This window comes from Meleagris gallopavo, chromosome 11 (genome assembly GCF_905368555.1).
Source record: "Meleagris gallopavo chromosome 11, MGAL_WU_HG_1.1, whole genome shotgun sequence".
Classification (NCBI taxonomy): domain Eukaryota; kingdom Metazoa; phylum Chordata; class Aves; order Galliformes; family Phasianidae; genus Meleagris; species Meleagris gallopavo.
The window spans coordinates 9,610,965-9,629,676 of record NC_139414.1 but is presented as its reverse complement, the minus strand read 5'-3'; the positions used below and the strand labels follow the sequence as shown (position 1 = coordinate 9,629,676).

At 40.6% G+C, this 18,712-nt stretch overlaps 1 protein-coding gene and 1 long non-coding RNA gene across 3 annotated transcripts in view; one reads left to right on the top strand and one right to left on the bottom strand.

Moving 5' to 3' along the window:
• Positions 1 to 2,008, top strand: part of LOC146543624 (uncharacterized) — a 36,537-nt gene extending 34,529 nt beyond the window's left edge. The window contains exon 3 of the long non-coding RNA XR_014885567.1: positions 138 to 2,008. This is a non-coding gene — a long non-coding RNA (uncharacterized LOC146543624). The remainder of the gene's footprint in view (positions 1 to 137) is intronic.
• The window catches only part of RASA2 (RAS p21 protein activator 2), a 45,122-nt gene extending 27,034 nt beyond the window's left edge, over positions 1 to 18,088 (bottom strand). Inside the window, exons 1-5 of one of the 2 annotated variants that reach the window (XM_085233190.1) lie at positions 17,933 to 18,088; positions 13,561 to 13,666; positions 8,659 to 8,762; positions 7,617 to 7,711; positions 2,446 to 2,522 (exon numbers count right to left, since the gene is read on the bottom strand). In XM_085233190.1, the coding sequence (XP_085089316.1) occupies positions 2,446 to 2,522; positions 7,617 to 7,711; positions 8,659 to 8,762; positions 13,561 to 13,666; positions 17,933 to 17,993 (443 nt within the window). In that variant the 5' untranslated portion in view covers positions 17,994 to 18,088. Of the gene's footprint in view, positions 1 to 2,445; positions 2,523 to 7,616; positions 7,712 to 8,658; positions 8,763 to 13,560; positions 13,667 to 17,525; positions 17,704 to 17,932 lie in introns of those variants that run through there. The other variant, XM_085233191.1, reaches the window with a different exon arrangement.
• Positions 18,089 to 18,712: the final 624 nt, after the last annotated feature.

Sequence of the window (18,712 nt, the reverse complement as noted above, 5' to 3'; positions counted from 1 at the left end):
ACTCTTCCCACTATTTTTTTTTTCCTCTTTGGCCAATACTTGTTACAGATTTGGACAGACCAAAAAAAGTAGGGACAGAAATACACATGTGACTTTTTTTTAATCTAATTAAAGCTCTGTTATTTGCTATTTTTCAGCTTTGTTACAGGAGTACAATACACCAACTTCTCAGGGCCCGGTGACTGACAAAAAGTGAATGTATCACTAACTATCCTCTGAAATTCATAAAACACACTTCTTAAAAGTTCAAATGTTCTATTAAAGAATTTCACCTGCATTTTCTGTAAGTTCTTCACACTTGAAACAAAAAACATTTCAAAAAACATCCTCAAATCCATCCCTATAGACTTAAATCTCATAAGATATTTATTTTTCATACTCCCACATGTACAGAATATGTTTGTGTACAATCATTTCAAGCCTATCAGTACGTCTGACAAAATAGTGAGCTTTTTTGGTTTAAGGAACTCTTGATTTTCTCATAACCTTGAATGGAAACAAAAATGCTGATGTAATTCTGTAGTGTTTTACGCAGTTTTCTCCCACATGTCAACAAGTGGGTGAGCACAGCAATCATGACAGTAACCTGGCTTCCTTTTTGTCATTTATCTCCATCATAAAGAGATCCTAGGAGAGGGTACGGTGAGTAACCCACTTCCTACTCAAACCTGCAATTTTTAACAGTAACTTTCTTAAGCAAAGTTTTTTCATTATATTGAGAAGTCAAAATATTTAAAAATTAAAAAGTAATTTACCTTAGAATGCATGGATCTGTACAAATTAATTAACAAATTGGACATCTAAAGGAAAGGTTGGGAATAAATCAGTTATAAAAATCCAGCTAGCTTTTGGTGTCAGTGGCACACAAGTAAAAAGCTGTTCTAATTCATGCTGGAAGAAAGATACAAAAATAGGAGCAGCAAGATTTCCAGTGATACGAGCTGCCACCCACCACACAAGGAGAAACACGTTCAAAATTATCTTGAAGTTATAAATACACATTGATGTACCACAAGTTTCCAGATCTTATCTGCATTATCAGCCTATAATATTCTACCAAACATTACCAATTTCTCTGCCTTAGTTCTGTTACAGAACTAGTTTCCCTCTTCAATATCAACTAAGAAACAGAAGAGCAAGAGGTTAATTTTGCTAAGCCTTCCTCCAACTGAATTAAACTTCACAATGAAAACTTCGTTGCAAAATGGACATTGCAATGGTTTCCCCTGTCCCCCGGAACTGATCTGAGTATGAAGCTCTGAGACAAACAGAATACCACACGCAATTTCCTCCCTTATCGCAGTTTCGCAATACAAACATTATTTAACACTGAATTCTCAGACAGGAAAACTTAAAAGAAAAGAAGAAGAAAAAAAAAAAACAAAAAACAAAAAACCACCTTACTCTCTGAGTTATCAGATCAGTTAACAAATCACGCTGGAAAGCAAGACTAAAAAGAACCAGACTGCCTTTTGCGTTTTTATTTTAAGTATCCCTTTATAACCTTCTGCCTGTACCTGTTTCTCATATGGCCTATCCCAAAAGCTGTTAATAGAAGTGCAGAAAAGTCTCATTTCTTTCTGAAGTACTAGCAGAATACAAAACTGCATTCTTAAATTTAAATTCTAGCTTGTCCTCCTGAACCCTACTCATGGAACATAAAGATCTCAGAGCAATCCACTGGTTTCCACTGCACTTCTCAACTAAACAGCTTCCCAGAAGCAAGCGACACTGAAGGCTGCTGGACTTCTTCCAAAATGAGAAGGCTAATTTCTTCCACATACCTATACCATACTTTTAATATGAATATCAATACAATGTATTTTTGTATAGCTGCATTTGTATTAGTTTATCTGTATCTATTGTTAAATATATTGCTTAATAACAACAAAAAAATTGAATGACCACCATGTGTGATTTCAGCCTTCTCTGTATTAAGTCTGTAAACCGTATATTCAGACTCCAAAAGTTTGAATTATAAATTTAAATAAATGAATTATAAAACACAGCTGTAAGTGTAACAGCTACTACTATAGAGCAGTCAGTATTTCCTAAAGGGTATCATTCCCCACTTCTTATTTAGTACTGGTAAAATTTGTCTGGTAACCTCTGCCATTCTGAGATCACATACACCAAAAACGTATTATTCATATGAAGCTCTTTGATATGCTGTAATGTCTTTACATACTGGATGTTAAGTTTGCTAGTGAGAAGTTTGAGTCCCAGTAGAAGTGAGCACACTGGGAGCTACAGAGACAAGCAGGTGTGAAAAATTTTTGCAGGAGAACAAACCCATCTCCAGTACAGTAAGCTCCAAGAAAAGCCATACGGAGAAAAACAAACATTACTGCTATCAGAATGTGCAGACATTCAGTATTTAAAGGGACAGATCACATCATACTGTAACAGACAACTGTGTATTTAAAGATTAATGTATTTTCTTACTGTACTACTAGTTGCTGGCACACAGATCCATTATCTGTTATCAGTTCATTCAGTTTTAATTCAAGGTGAACTTTTCCCTGAAAAAGACAGAAACACAAATAGTTTTAAAAACTTTTATTTTAGAAGTACTTACTAGAAAAATGATACACTTTATAGTTAAGGTTTAAGGTTTGTTTGAAGTATATACATTGGAGTAACATCTGAAGCACATATCGTGCAAGTATCTTGGATATGCTGATTAATAGAAGCATTACCACCCTCAACTGTAGAACTCCACAGAAGAGTAGAACTGTCAAATCTCCACAGATCTCAAACAAAGCAATTCTTCCAGCAAAAGGAAGTAATAAGAGCAAAAGCCCCTCTCAGCCTTTTTGTCCTAAGCATGGGATTAACCCTTGAACAAACTAAGAGTAAATTTAAGAGAATTTCAGGTAAAAGTTCTAAAGTGACCTTAGAATCTCAAGTATTCAGGTGTATTTAGGGAAGGTGAATAGCATGGTAGACATAACCAGTAATGTTTAAAATCCAATTGTGAAATCCAGACCAGTTAGATTGTCTTTTAAGAACCTCATTCCATTGCAGCCTTCAACTATATCACAAAGAATCCTGATATATTGATAGAACAGTAAGGGAAGGGAAAGAAAGGAGTATCTAAAGTTAGTTCCCTCCTTTCATTTTTCAGAGATGGTAGGGTGACATTTGGCAGTTACTACGATGTACTTTAAAAAAGAAAATGAAGACTCCAAAAGTGATGGCATGGAATGGATTAACTCAGGAACTCAGCAAGGGCAAGCCTATTGTATGCTCTCAATAAAATGCCTCAAGAACTCCAAATCATAATGTGCACTTTTCTTTGGATGATCTTTAGCGGTAGAACCTTGCTCCCAACATCTACTGCCTGAACAACAATGCTACTCGTTTCATTGGCTGTTTGTGCTGGCTTTCACATCTACTGTAACAAGACAGCAGCACAGTCTTCAATCAGTACCATGCTCTCCTCAGCATATTTGGGATTCATCCATTTGCTAAACGGAACATCAGAAAACCATCTGTCCGTGGTTATGATTCTTGCCCAGCAGTACAGTGAATTTGGCAAGAGTCAGAGTAGGGATCCAGAAGATGATTTTGTAATTTTTCAAAGGGTTGAAGCTATAGTTTCAACTACAGTTCTGCTCCAACAGTACCAAAAGGAAAAGAAAACCCCTGGCTGACAGTGCACACACTTCGGAAATACGCATGTCTTGTCATGAAACTGAAATGTCATTATTGTCAAACCCTGCGGCAAAGGCTGTATTTCTCTCTCTGTACATCACATGGGAGGGGAAGTGAAGTTTCTTTTTTAAGGAAACATAACTATTTTGGGATGCCTGCCAAGTGTTTTGCAAACTGTTACTACATGCATTGGAACACAGGTACATTACGAAAATATTTATCAAGCAGAGAAATTCGATTGCAAAAATAGATTTACCTAATAAAAACAGGATACTGAGAAGCATGCCAACAGCCTTACAAGGCAAAGTTTCTGAATGAGAAGCAAAAGGACAACTAGCAAAAACACAACTAGTATTTATGGAAATAGCTGGCCTAAATACGTTTTGGTAAGCGGACCTTATGAATAGCTTAAACACCTTTTTTTCCTTTTAGAAAAAAACAAAACACAACAAAAAAGCCCCACACAAATCAAGAGCTCTGCATGGAGCAGTACAACAGTCTACTGCTCCTAAGAACAGTATTTAGAGCTTGAGTTAATCAAACTTAGCACCGTGACAAGGACAGCCATTTTACCAAAGCTAAGTGATCACTCCTCCGACACGTATGGAGCATTTCAAGACCATTTTTGTTACCCGTTGAGAGCAGCACGATAGCTGCTGATCTGCAGATCTGTATCAGAGCTTCCGACATAACACACACAGCGAAACCAGCTATCCCATACAACAAGTAAGCACATTTTATGTGAAAGCACTTTCCTCCTGCAGATCTCAGGAATGTTCAAAAGCAGATAGGCACTATTATAATTTTACCAACGGATCAACAATTATCTTTCCTGATACTGACTAGAGGAAGATGGAGGTGTTAGGCAGTCAGACTTGCATAAGAACAGAGAAGCCAAAATCAGTGTGTCCAAATCTCTAACCTGAAATTCAGAACCTCTGAAGCAATTCAATAGCATGGTTTGCTTTTAGAATTACTATTGCATTTTAGCACAGTATTTTGATAGGCTTTTCCTCCCCACAATCTCAATACTACAATTAATCCCACATTACAAAAGATAACAAGTATCTACACTAAATTCAAGTTTTCTAAAGCTCTTCTGCCAAAACTGGGCTGTAAATGCACTTTATATACACCAACAGGCACTTGTACACTATGCCCACATTTCTCATTTTGTTGCGTGTTTATCACCAGACAATTTTTGACAGTACATGTTTCCTTCCTAACATCTTCTCTCTTTTCAATTTAAGAGAAGGATGAGCACACTTGTTTGTCTGAGAGGTAGTCAACAGCTGGGAGCTACTCTGATAATGTGGGTTAAGTGGAGTTAGAAAGGCTAACAGTTATGCTCCAGTTCCTCTCCCAGTATCAGAAACTCGGCAGTATTTCTCTTGAACTCTGCCCTACACTTTCGACTTCCATCAACTTGATGGGAAAAAAATATCACAAACTACTGGACTTGTAGGAGTAAGTGAAGGAAAACTGGGACTGCACAAATTGTATAACCTTCCCACAGTAAGCACTGCACACAGTCGTCAATTCTGTAAGATTAGCGCATAAACCTCTTAGATACCAGATACAGTTTGATCAGCTTTCACTGGATATCTCTATCTTTCTCATACTAAATTAGAGCAACTTACACCATGTTTCTAAAACACATTACATCTTAGTGTCTACAGCACCGAGATCCTAGCACTACGCACTGGCCCACAGAACTAACACGTCTAACCCCGCATGGTTCATTCTATCCAGACCTTTCCTCTTTTTTAGGTTTGCAGATGTCAGTCGATGAATTCACAAGCTGGTCTGAACCTCAGACTCCACTTTTTCAAACAAACCTATGCATTCTTCAGAAAGGCCAGGGGGATACAAAGGAAGTACTTTGCTACAATCATTGTAAAACCCACAAAGCCTATCAATGGTACAAGATCAGTAAACATTAGTGTTACCTTCAGAAACCTTAGAAGTGCGTAAAACATCTTACCCTTATACATTTTGCAAGCCTGGATCAAATCTTTACAAGATTTTTCTCTCACATTACAAGTAATAGAGCAGAACAAGGGCTTGTTTAATACTATGACCTCATTTCAAACCAGCTATATAGAGATTAAAAAAAAAAAAAGGCAAGGCAAATAATCCCAAGAATCATCATACTAGCAACCTGAGCTATATGAATTTTAGAAAATTTGAGGGATATTTTTTTGCTGAGAAGTTTGTACCAGTTGCAGTTAAATGTGTACTATTCTATGCAGCTTTTCAAATACTACTTTATTTGCTTAGTTTTCTTTCACTTATATATACTTTTTGAGAGCTAATGGACAGCAGAAATTTTTAAGAAAATAAGATAATATCCATTCATACTATTGTTACCAGCAGTAAAATAAACAAACAAACAAAAAAACAGCTAAGAACATAACACAGAACAGATGCTGGCTAAAAATCCAAGTCTAGTCATTTAATGCATTTTTAATGTCCATGAGAAGGCTATTCTCCTCCCATACACACTGGAAAAGACATACCACCCACACTCCCCCCATCTTTTTTTTTTTTTTTTTTTTTTAAAAAAAAAAAGCACAAATGGGTAAAAGAACAATTTTTAGCCTGAAATTAACTTTGTTTTAAAGAGGGATGTAAGATCTAGTCTATCAAGATTTTACATCAATGTAATAAAACAGATGCAATTATAGCTACCAAATCATCACTTATGACAATACAAAGATGTTTATCCATCAGTTTAAAGCATCTGGACCACACTACTTAGTTCAGGTTATTCAGCAAGGCAGCTTAAGTGGCATACTTCCATGCATCAGCAAAAGCAGCACAGATAAGAGCGATTAAAAAAAAAAAAATAAGGCAGCTGATAGTAACATCAACTCAGTTACCAGTGTTATTTGTGTAATCTCTATTTTGAGAAGGAAAAGAAAGAGCAAAGGAATTGAAAAAGCTTGTGCAAGCATGTAAGATAAAAATGATCTTGGAAATATTTTATACACAGCAAAACCAAAATCTTGTATGAATCAAGGACACAGTATTTTTACTCTGCTCCACTTTTAATCACCTCCACTTCTGATTACCAGTGTTAGTATCCAGTTGTGGAACCAGAATGGAAAAAGACACAGAAGGTGTAGATCTTCTGCATTAGGAGTGGATTGTGATCCTACAAGTCTTAAATTTACTACAAAGTACGGTGGTTTTAAGAAGTGACCGATATCTAAACCTCCACATCTCCTCCACTACTTTATTATTATTTTGTAGGAATCAGCAAGTACAATTCTTGTTAATTTCAGAAAGGAAGCCAAGACTTGGGAATATCCAAAGAAAACTTAAAATATACTAAATTGGATATCCCAGCAACAGGATTGGATTCCCAACAACACGGCTGTATTTACTTCAGGACAGCTGAAGAACAGACAGCAGTAGCTACAGCTGTAAGGACGTCACACTGTTAAATGTTCTTACAACAATCCCATCCGAAGGATGTGAAGCACAGACAAAGTAGAACTCTGAGGCACAGCTTATTTAATGCGGCATGTGGAAAGTATAAAGAATAAAATAAATGTATGGGCACAGCACAAATAACTCCCAATATGGAGACACTGCCATTCCACGTTACACAATCAACACTTCAGGTGAAAAAACTACTCAGTAGTATCCTAAATCATTCAGCTGTCTAAATTACATAGCATTCCTTGCATCAAAGTTTTTTGGCATCAAAATACTGTTAGACATTTCCCAAACAGCTGCTTCAGATCTCCTACACGTTTTGAGAAGCATCACAAGAAATAATACTGTTTAAAAAAACTGACTGCATTACTCTTTACTCAAGCTGAAAGACAACTGACTCACAAGGGTTACAAAAGATGTTAAACTGTCTGTCATAGTTCAATAAAATAGTCTAAATATAGATAAATACACGTAATGGTAATTTTAAAAAGATAAGCATGCAATTTAATGGTTACCTGAACCTCTGAGTTGGAATCAACAGGTTGAAGCGTAAACCAGTTCTCTTTCCCTGTGTAGTTGCATAGATCTTCTTTTTTGATTGCCACCTTTCCTGCAGAAAAGAGGGAGAGAAAAGCACATGTACTTCAGTAGGACTGATTTTTGTTGAAGAATATTTTTTTTTTTCTCAAGATGATGATGCTATATGAAAAGCTCATAGAAACAAACAATATGAAGCAGAACTAAAGCAGCAAGAGTTCATACAAAGCCAATTAAGCTATTTCTGATGAATTATCTTGGATATCACTAATTACAAGGGTAAGTAAAAAAACACACTGGTGGCTGGATATAACACAATGAAGATTTGAGAGAACAGTAACGGTGCTGAAGAACATTTAAACAGCAATTTGAAGATAGATGCCTTCTGCTCTCCTGACTGCTATTTGGAAGGCTGTTATTATACCAAATTACCTGGTATCCTGGTACAAATTATTTCCTTCCTCAATTCAAGTAATGTGCAGTGCACATCCACAGCGGACTCTTAGAGGTTTAACAGCAACTTTATATGCAACTAACAGCTGTGATAAAGCCATCTGACACTGAAATTAATCCATCTTCTGTAACTTTTCAGTTATGCATGCTTTGTGCAACTTCTAAGCACTAGGTTTACATGTTGCACTGGCAGAGAAGTCCATTTATAGGTTTAAGAGTTATTCCACAACTACAAAGTCAATTAATTCTTTAGAGCTATAAAAGTAGTGACAGTTACTCAAATATTCCACTGGAACAGAATTGGAGAAAAAAGTATTTCAAAATCTACTGAGTAGGAATAAAAAATATCCCATTAGCCTAGAAAAATAAATACACAAATTTAATAATATAATTTAAATTGAAGTATAATAAAGCAAGAAAACCCATTTTTCAAACTCCAAAAAAATATTTAGGAGCACTATCTACTATGTTTTTGGAAATTCATCAGTTTAATAATTATATCCATAAAACCACAGATACTGAAAACAACTGAATGTTACGCAAGATGCAGAGTATCCCAGAACTTACCTATACGCAGGTCTTTTTGTAGAACACTTTTATCATAAATGTAGAAGGACAACCACTGGAATGTTCTTGGAATCTCAAAGTAAAACTCTTCCCCAAAATAAGGGCTGATAAGAAAAACAGAACATTAAATTAGGAAGCACTTGGTGTAATTCATATTGAAATGCTACATTTTTTATTTTTTATTTTTTTTTACCACAGTGCTAATCTGTCATCCAATCCGCTGCAACCATTTCATCCAATCACACTGCACAAAACCCCTTTGCATGTGTTTAAGAAATAGACAGAAATTAGAGCACACAGAGAAAGTGCCACCTTTCCTGCAATTTCAGTTACATTTTCCTGTCTTGAAGTCATTTTAGCTGGCTCCCAACCCACCATCCTTAAACAATTTCTGGAGATAAAAAAAAAAGTATATTATTGTCTTCTGTACACAGTTAAATCACAGTAAAACACAACTCAGAACTAATTCACAACTGCTAACATGTTGTGTTCTACCTCTGTCAGGCCTAATGCTCTATGAGTGAGACCTGTTAAAAGAAGCCATAAGCAGAAGAGAACAGTGAAACTGAAAGATGGAAATGTTCATCTCAAACCCACATGTATATGATGAAACAGTCAGTGTACTTCTCCACCTAATGAAATCTAATAGAGTATTTACAACCATTCATGCTGTATCAAATAACAGGAACGAGTATTTGCAAAGATTTCTATGTAAGAAAAAAAAAAAAAACAAAACCTGAGTTCCTCTGTATTCCAGAGCATTTCACATAGCGTATTTGGTATCCTCCCACTCAAGGGATGCATATGCCTATTAAACTGAAGGAAAATTTACGGACCCAGCCACAGCCAGCACTCAGAAGCTTGCACTTCAGAAGACTGAACAGAACTACAATGCTATTTGTGCCACTGCAATTTGTGAGCTCTGGAAATAAAATGCAATCACAAAAAATCTCCTATTTCAGAATGACTGGATTCTTACAGACTTCCTATACTGTCATTTGCAGTGTTGTATTATCAGCACAGATGTGCAGCTTTGTGAAATGGATTTTAACCTCTGCTTCTACTGTACAGAAACTACAATGTACAATGTAGTTTTCTGTAGAAAAAAGCTACACAATGACAGTTGGATCACACCCCAAAATTAAGTTTTTGTTGTTCTTTCCTAGTAAAGTACCTGGCTGACTTTGTACAGTTAAAATATCAGTTTATTCGAGCAACATAAACATGCTTACACTGGGAACCATTGGTTGATACTCCAAATAGAATATCATACCTAATCTCCTCTCCCTCAAAATAATTAGAGAAAAGCCACCAGATGCTCAAGTCCCATGCGTCATTAAATAAGCTAAAAACAGCTGCTAACCAGTGTTAAAAAACACAAGTGCAAAATCCAGCATTCCAAATTATTCAAATCTATTCTCAGAATCAGTGGTTTTAATCCATTATAATTCGTTATAACACAGATCAGAAGTTAGAATGTCCATTTTGTTCAAACACAGAACTTTCACAGCAGGCTCCTAAGTATATGAATCTCTATTACACCTCACATTATACTGAGATGTAACACAGAAATTCCCAGTTGAAAAACCCACTCCTAGTTTATCAGCTCCGCTCCTCACTTCTTTTCTTCTCCTCCTCATTTCATACCCAACAAATTCAGCTCACTTAAGGAGCCATGTTCTTCTTCTCAGCAGCACCACTGCAGCTACAGATCCCCAAGCATTACCTTTAGCAGCAGCCTCCATTTCCTTATTACTCTTTGGCTGCCTACTCAAATTGTAGTGACACAGTAATACACCAGAAGATGAAACGAGGACTTATTTCTAATTTAGGTTGGTTTCACCATGTGGCTCCTTGACTAGCTACACAAGTAATAGCTGCAGTTAAAACAAAGTTACTACAGGGGAAAGTGTGAACAGCGGATGAACGAGCTGGTACTGGTATGGAGGGAATCTGTCACTAACTTCAGTCAGGAGCAGATGATGACACACAACAACTGCACATCACTAAGTGGTACCCGATCTGCACAACTCTAATGTGCATAACTACAGTCAGATAATGATGCTCTGCTGTGGGATGGAGACATCAGTAGAGCTTTCCAGCAGTCTATGTAGCAGCCATATCCTAAGGCTAAGAATAATGAAATTCACCAACACAGAAAAAAAAAAAAAAAAAAAAAAAACAAAAAAAAAAACCAGCAATAAAATATCAGTCACTGACAAACATTAACAGAAAGTAATGGGTTGTTTTAATCATGTATTGTGTTAACACATTTCTCCTTACCCAGATTATCACTAATGCATTATGAATCAGTTGTTGGATATTCTTTAGCAAAGCATGAGACACCAAGACCTGTTATTTTATAAATGCAACAGTTACATCAGACAGTTCAATTCTATAACCTTGCATTTGCACAAAGTTCAACTTGGAAAACAAAACAAAACCATTTATTTTAAAATAACAATAACCAAAAAGCAACAAATACCACAGCCTTCCCCTCCCCCTCCTCCGCCCCATTTCCTCATATCTCACCACGGAAATTTGAGGAGGTTCAAACTTATTTGACATTTCCAGGGAAAAAAAATGTAACTTCTTCATAACCCACAGAAATCCCTTGCAGTGTCAGGAAACATTACTGAGTCATTAACCATAATCTCCCTCCTATTAATTCATATTTCTTCTATCTCTGAAAACTCATTTGTTTCACAGCTGTACTTCTTACCACCATCACTGCTGATGGGAACCCAAACAGATTTGCACATTTTAAAAATGCATTTCTTCATTGTTTTCACTGAAACAAAAGATCATTTTAATTCCAATGATAACTACTTCCACAGATGTGTAACTAGCAGATACTTGTAGAATATGATCTGGATTATACTCAGTTCAAGTTTACAAGCTAGAATATAGTGACAAAAACAGACTATGAATTACTTGTGAAAAAAAGCCAGTAAGTAATATAAAAAAAGAAACAAATACCATATTAAAGCTTACTGGAAAGCAATGTACACAGTTTCAAAGCTAACAGAGTGCAGAACTGTCATTTTCCTTCCAGTAGCCCTAAGTTACTACAGTACTCTGGATCAACAGAGCAATAAGCAACAAGATGGTACAATTAAGCTTCCAGAACAAGCAGTAGCCTTCAGAACTACACACATCCAGCTCTGGCTGCTGCTACCAGCAGATGCCTTACCTTGCTGTATTTCATCAGTTTGCATAGGACTCTATTCATGTTGTGTATTTAAGTTCATACAGATGTCATTCAGAGGAGCAAAGACATTTGCCTACATAGCCAGGAGAGACTAAAAGGCACCCGTAGGCAAAGAGTGCTTCAGAACACTGACTTTCGATTAATAAAACATTCTAGAGTTAGGAATATAAATCCAACACCACCTGAAAATCTCTCCATTTGGAGCATTGATTAAAACACCGCCAAAAATGTTACTTCATTATAGAGAGATTTTTCTTCTCCCCTCTGAAATACTAGTGGCACCATTCTCAAGTTTCAGGTACATTTCAATACTATTAAAAAAATGTAGCTTAATCCAAGGTGATTTCTTTTATTAATGTTCGACTATGCAGTTGCTAGTTCTATTTCATGTGATTCAAGTGTATCAACTTAACAATTCTTTTAAGTGAACATATTTCTCTCTCTTTAAAGGGAATATGATTTTACAAAGTGTATAAAAATTAAGTGTAGCAGGTCTTGTTTCTTAGTATATTATCTTCTATGAGTTCAATTAGTAATGTAACAGAAACCTGATGGCAAAGCTAAAAAAACGATTTTATTTTGGAAATCAAACTGTATTTCCAGTTGAATTAGTCAACTGCAATCAGGAACAAATATTTTGCTCATTCCCCTCGTCTGTATTTAATGTAGTTGGATATAAAAATAATTTTTGTTTGTAATTTAACTGGTTACATGTTTGTGGTGCTTACTTTCCATGCAGAAGTATAAGGCGATTTTAAAAAGCTGTTCTGAAAAAGTACAACTCCCTTTTTAAATGCACTATTTGAGCACCAAGGCTTTCCTGATCTGGAAACGACCAGGGGGAAAAAAAAAAAAAAAAAAAAAAAAGGAGCACTAATAACAAAACCACAGCAAACAGCAGGAGCATGGGGAAAAACAAAACAAAACAACATTTCAAGCAGGCTTTCTGGGTTTTAAGAGGAAGGTTTGATGCCTTCCTCAAATAAATTAAACTGTCACTCTGATCTTCAGAGCAGTGCAGGATGTTTCAGTATGGGTCAGAGAACTACATTTCAAGACTACTTCAGATATTTTATTGTGACTTTTTGGACTGTTTCTAAAGCTCATAAACCATAGGAGAACCTACAGCTAAGCACTGCTTGGGGAGGCACTGCAAGCTATTCTGTGAGAGTACAGGTTGCAGTTCTTGCAACAAGGCTTGCAGGAGGGAACGAGGCCTACTCAGGGGAACATCCCACAGCAAACAAAACTCTTATACATGGAAAAGTTCAAGTTTCTCCATTCAGGAAACAGGTTTTACAAGACAGACGCTAAGAGCAGAATTCTAGCACTGCACAGTGACTACATGTCAGAAGTAGGAAATGACATGAAGAGCTGAGATGGAGCAGATTTCTTTCCCTTGAATATAACCTGGCAAGGAAAAGAACATTATGCTGCCCAATGGAACAGAACAGAGTAACAGCAGAATGTTTCAGCATGTTTTAAAAGCACTGTGGCACCCATAGGCCTCCATTTTGTCTTTTTTCCACTACTCTCATGATTTGCACACTGCTGTAACACTTCTGAGTAGCCACCACAAGATCTCATTTTAAAGGTGCAGAAGCAAAGCCACATACACATCGATACAAATCTTGCTTTTGTTCTGGACTGACTGTCTTGATTACCATTTCTATGTAAAAAAGAAGGATTACCTTAAAGATTTTTCAACTACTTGCGTACGAAAAACTTCTTCTTGGTCCAAATTTATGGTACAGAAAAAGTCTCTCATCTTGTTGGGTACCAAATGTTTGGCATCATCTGTAAACAAAAAAGAAAATAACCGTAAGTACCGAGGGGAAAAAAACAACAGGATGTTATACACACAGAAGTTCTGTAGTTCTAATGGATGTTCAAAGTCTGTCCTTCCACTCAACACGGATTTCCATATTCACTTTCTATTTGTAAGCTCCCTTATGTGCCCAGAAACGTTTATATCCTGTGTGACATGGAAAGATGCTGCCAGGAAGATGACACTGCCCTGCCTCACCAGCACTGCTGCCTGCAGCACCTGCACCTCTGGGCCTGAGCCCACAGCGCTGAGACTGAGAAGTTCCAGCCTGGGGCAACCCAGCATTAGCTCCCAAAACAGACAGCCACAGTCTGAGCTACTGCTTGCTCAGTATTTTCTCCTTAAACATCGTGGTTGCAGGAAGTTGATTAATAAGATCTTACCCATCAAGTCTACTTCATTTTTCATAATGAACAGCTATTGCTGATTGATGCATTTCCGAAGAGTCAGCTACAAGTATTGGTGTTTTTTTCCCCCTAATGTCTGGCTTACTAGGGAAAGGGGAAAAAAAAATAGATCAACTAAATGCAACACATTTAAGAACAAGAAAGTTTCCAATGAGATGGGAGGAATAGAGAGTTCTTGGATGCTGACTGTAGGCCACTGCACTAAGCTCGGCTGGATACCAGGCAGCCCTTTTCTGAAACAGTTACTTCTAAGTGGTTACAGCTAAGAATACTTCCCCATATTCCAACTGCTTGCCCAGAAGCCCTATGCTGTAGACAACTCCACATCCTTACGGCAATGCTGTCCATTTGCTTAAGCAGTTATGTCCTCTCTGGTGCATCCTTCTTGGAAGACAGGAATCGGTCCCCTGTCACCTTGTATCCTGCTGATAGACACAAGTTTTTTTGGTTCTCACTCCTAAGGAGAGAAGCTCTTAACTGCTGAGTAGTTCTTCTCTGTCTTATGCCATTTTAATTCTGATCTTTAACACAGGCAACCAGAACTGAATTCTGGACTCAGACTTAGCCAGTAGCTCTGGCAATCACACTCACTCTTACACTCCTACTGGAGATATCTCTCTCCAGAAAATAAGGAATCAAAATTATGTGAACTTCAATACTTTATCTAAAGTGTAATATGACCACAGCTACACGAATGACTGATTTTCATTACATACCATGTCTAAATATCACACCACCTCCACCTACAAAGTCTGCAGCCCAAAGATAGGTTTGTCACACGTCTGTCCCTTTTGAAAAAATTGCAGATAAGAAGCATGTTGGAAAATAAGCTTCATTGTTTACACTGCTAAGATGTTAAATCAGAAGGGCTTTGTTTTCTCTTTTTGCCTAATAGATCAGTGTTGTCCTTTAAGTTTAACCAAGTCAGTCTGGTATATGAAAAGCTACAACAGCACTGAGCAGAGCAGGATGGTTTAACAGAACAGACTGAGCTGCTCTGCTGCCCTTCAGAAGCCAGGGGTACGTGCATTGGGAAGGCACAGACACTCCACGTACACTCTGGTAACTCCCCCAGGTAAAGGTCTGCTCCCTGAAGCACCAGGGAGCTTGTCAGCAGCTTGGGCGTGGGAGACAAGGAAGTGTAGGTATTATTTATAAACGTCACCTTAATGTTGACAGACTGAGGGATACGTACAGAACCGGTTTTAAATGCCATTAGATTTCAAAACGAAGCTAAACTGAAAGTGACCCGTTAGTGAGATACTGCAGAAAAGAATTAGAGAAGTATGAGATGGAACATCACCTTCAAATAGAAAACTTGTTAAAGCTTATGAAAGAGATAACAAAGGGAAATGGACAAGAGGCTACTCATCTCCAGAGGGGGCCTGACGCTGAAGTTTGTAATTAGCAACCATGAACCCTACACTCAGTTACTTCTGGTCAGCATCTTATAATTTTGGTTAATACCCTGAAAGTTCTCCACCCTATTTTAAAACATTTAAGATATAACATTACTTGACTGGCACTGTAAGCCACTGTACAGCACAGAGACAAATACTACAGATCCACATTTTCTTAAAAAAGACAAAACAAATATTTCTATGTAATCCACATCCATTTCTGTGTAATATACTACACTGCAGTCCTTCCATATTAAAACCTTCCTACAAAACAGAAAAGATCTGCACATCTTGGTTCGTTTAGTTGAAGGAAGGACAGATTTCTTGAGCGGGGCTTGGGGTGGAAAGGAGCTGAGGGTCTGCAGCTCACCTATCAGGTAAAACACACAGCTGCCACATCTTCCCAAAAACCTCTTAATATTTACAATTAGGAGAAAACTTCCAGCCGTACAGATTAAAAATAAAAAATAAAAAGTTATGCATGAATATCATCAGATATTTGCTTGAATTTTTGGATTTCCAGTTTATTCAGCGAAGGCACAATTCTGAACAACAACAGCAGCAATGTCAAGACACTGTAAGTTCTACAATTCAAAAAAAAATAGAGAGCAAGAGGGTAACTGAGAGGGATGTCAGGAAGACGTACACCAGTGCCTTTCAAAGGGGTGTTCAAAAAATGCAGGCAGTAAGGTTAGTCAGTGAGAACCATCTCAGAAAGCTTTCTGGGGAGATGAGGCTCGAGCCTCAGGAAAAGGGAAAAGCTGTGATTCTAATAAAAACTCAGTGTTAAAGGAACAGGAATTTAGATACACAATATTTAATCAGTTTGAGCTCTGCATATTACTTTCATGTTGCACATTAGTTGTAACAGCAACTCACTAAATCCCACAGCTGAGACAAACCTTCTTGTCCTGCACATCATTTGCTCAATAGATACACAGTGTGACGGAAATGCAGAGCTAACAGTGATCAAGCACCAGATAGTAAGGAGGAGGTGGGACACCGTGAGCTATTCGCAGTGCTCCCCACGCACGAAGGTGCTCCTCCTTCATCTTGCCATCGCCTTTACTGGGCTGCTGACTGTGGCAACATTCAAAGTTACTTTGTAACTGTAGGCACCATCCAGCACACTTAAACAGGTCAATAAAAGCAGTTTCAAGTGTTTTGAGAAATCCGGGGGTTCACCTTCTAATGCCTAATGCAATACTCGTGTTCAGTTCACAGAACACAAACTCCCTGAATCGCTACACTGTCAGCTGCTGACCCAACCCTGAAGTCAGCGGTTAGGCGCCGGCACCGCTGCCCAGAGAGGTTTTGGATTCCCCATCGCTGGAGGCGCTCAAGGCCAGGCTGGACGGGCCTGGGCAGCCCGAGCTGGTGCCTGGATCTAGCAGCCGGCAGCCCCGCACACGGCTGGGGAGTAGGTACTTAACCCGATCCATTTTGCGACTCTAGGACAGAAGTCAAGAAGCAGAGCAGCATCAGTCAATACGTCAGCTTCGACCCGTCTCAAAACCAGCCCGCGTTAGTTCCGCGCTACCAGCAGGGTTTGGGGAAACCTCGCCCGGCGCCGCCTGCACCACTGCTGCGACTCGAGGCCCTCCGGCCGCGACGAACTCAGCCCGCCGTCTCGACGGCCGCCTCGCTCAGCGACGGCAAATCCTCGCCTCCGCACGGCACGGCGTTTACAAGCACGCCCGGAGCCGCAGCCACGCGCACCATTCGGCGGTCGCGCACCGCCGCCCCTCGATCCCCGCCGCGCGCCGAAGGCGACCCGCGTCGTTTCATTCTCAAAAAGGCCGAGGGGCCGCGTGAGAAAGGAGCTGAATGGGCGCGGGGCGAGCCGCAGGAAGCGCTCACATCCTGTTCCTCCGCTCCCCGAGCAGCCGCAGCGCCGTCCCCTCCCGCCGCGTGCTCACCGCCCGGCTTCCCATGGTACGGAACGCGGGGGTATTTTTAGTCAGCGCTTCCTAACCACCAAAACAAAGTCACCGGGCTCTCTCTCTCTCACACACACACACCCCACAAAGACGCAGAAGCACCGACGGCCGCTCCAGAACACCCTTCCACCACCGACTTCCTGAACATCGATAGTTTCGCAACCGCTGCTTGACAAACAGCGCGGCGCGGGGCTCGCAGCGCAGGACGTGCCGCTCCCGCCCCGCCGGGCCGCCCTCACTGCCGCGGACGTTCCGAGACCCACGGCGCTCCCGCCGCCCCCGGCACGTGCCGGCCCGCAGCGCGCAGCGCCCCGCCCGCCGCACACAACGCGCTCCCGCCGCCATCGCGCCGCCCCCGCCCCGGGGCTCCCCGCGCCGCCGTGAGGCGATGCCACCCGCCCCGCCGCGAGGAAGGAGAAGGCACGGCGGCGGCACCTCGGCCCGGCACGGCGCCCGCCAGACCCTCACGCGGCCCCGCCCGCACTTACAAATCTTGCCCCGGAGGCTCTGCAGCACCCGCACCTCACCGCCGCCGTCCTGGGCCGCCATCGCGCCAGCGCCGCCGCCTGCGCACTGCGCGCCGTGGGAGGAGCAAGGAGGAAGGAGCGGCCCCAACGCCCGCCCTTCGCCGCCCCGCCCCACTCCACCTTCCCCCGCCCTCGGGGCCACCACAGAGCGGCGCGCGGCGGCAGCGCGCGTGCGCAGTCGGTCCATGTCTGGGCAGCCCTCGGCGGCGATGCTGCCCCGCTCTACCCGCGTTCCGCCCGGCCCTCTGCCGTGTGTGCGGCTCACGCTGGGCTCTCGCTTGACGGGGCCGCTCCGACTGCCCGCCGGGGTCCTCCTCATCTTTGTCCCGTGTGTTACTTTCACAGGAGACAGAAGTCGTAGACGCGAAGCGTGTTGGACGCCCGTACTCGTCACGCTAATACCGCGTTCTGCAGCCGTCACGGAGTGCGGCTTCGGTCTCGGTGTGCTGCAGCACCCAGCTCCAGCGCGGCTGTCTGACGGGCTCTGCTGGGCCTCTGTTCGTTCACCTCTGCGTTCACCTCGGGCGCTGGGACAGGCTGCCCTGGGAGACGGTGGAGCCACCGTCCCTGCAGGTGTTCAGGTAGATGGCGCTGAGGACGCGGTTTAGTGAGCAGTATTAGTGGTAGGCGGATGGTGAGACCAGATGATTTTAGAGGTCTTTTCCAACCTTCGTGATTCTGTGATAGACTACAAGTGCTTCAGCCTACCCTCATCGAGAATTAATTTTCATTACAGTTTAC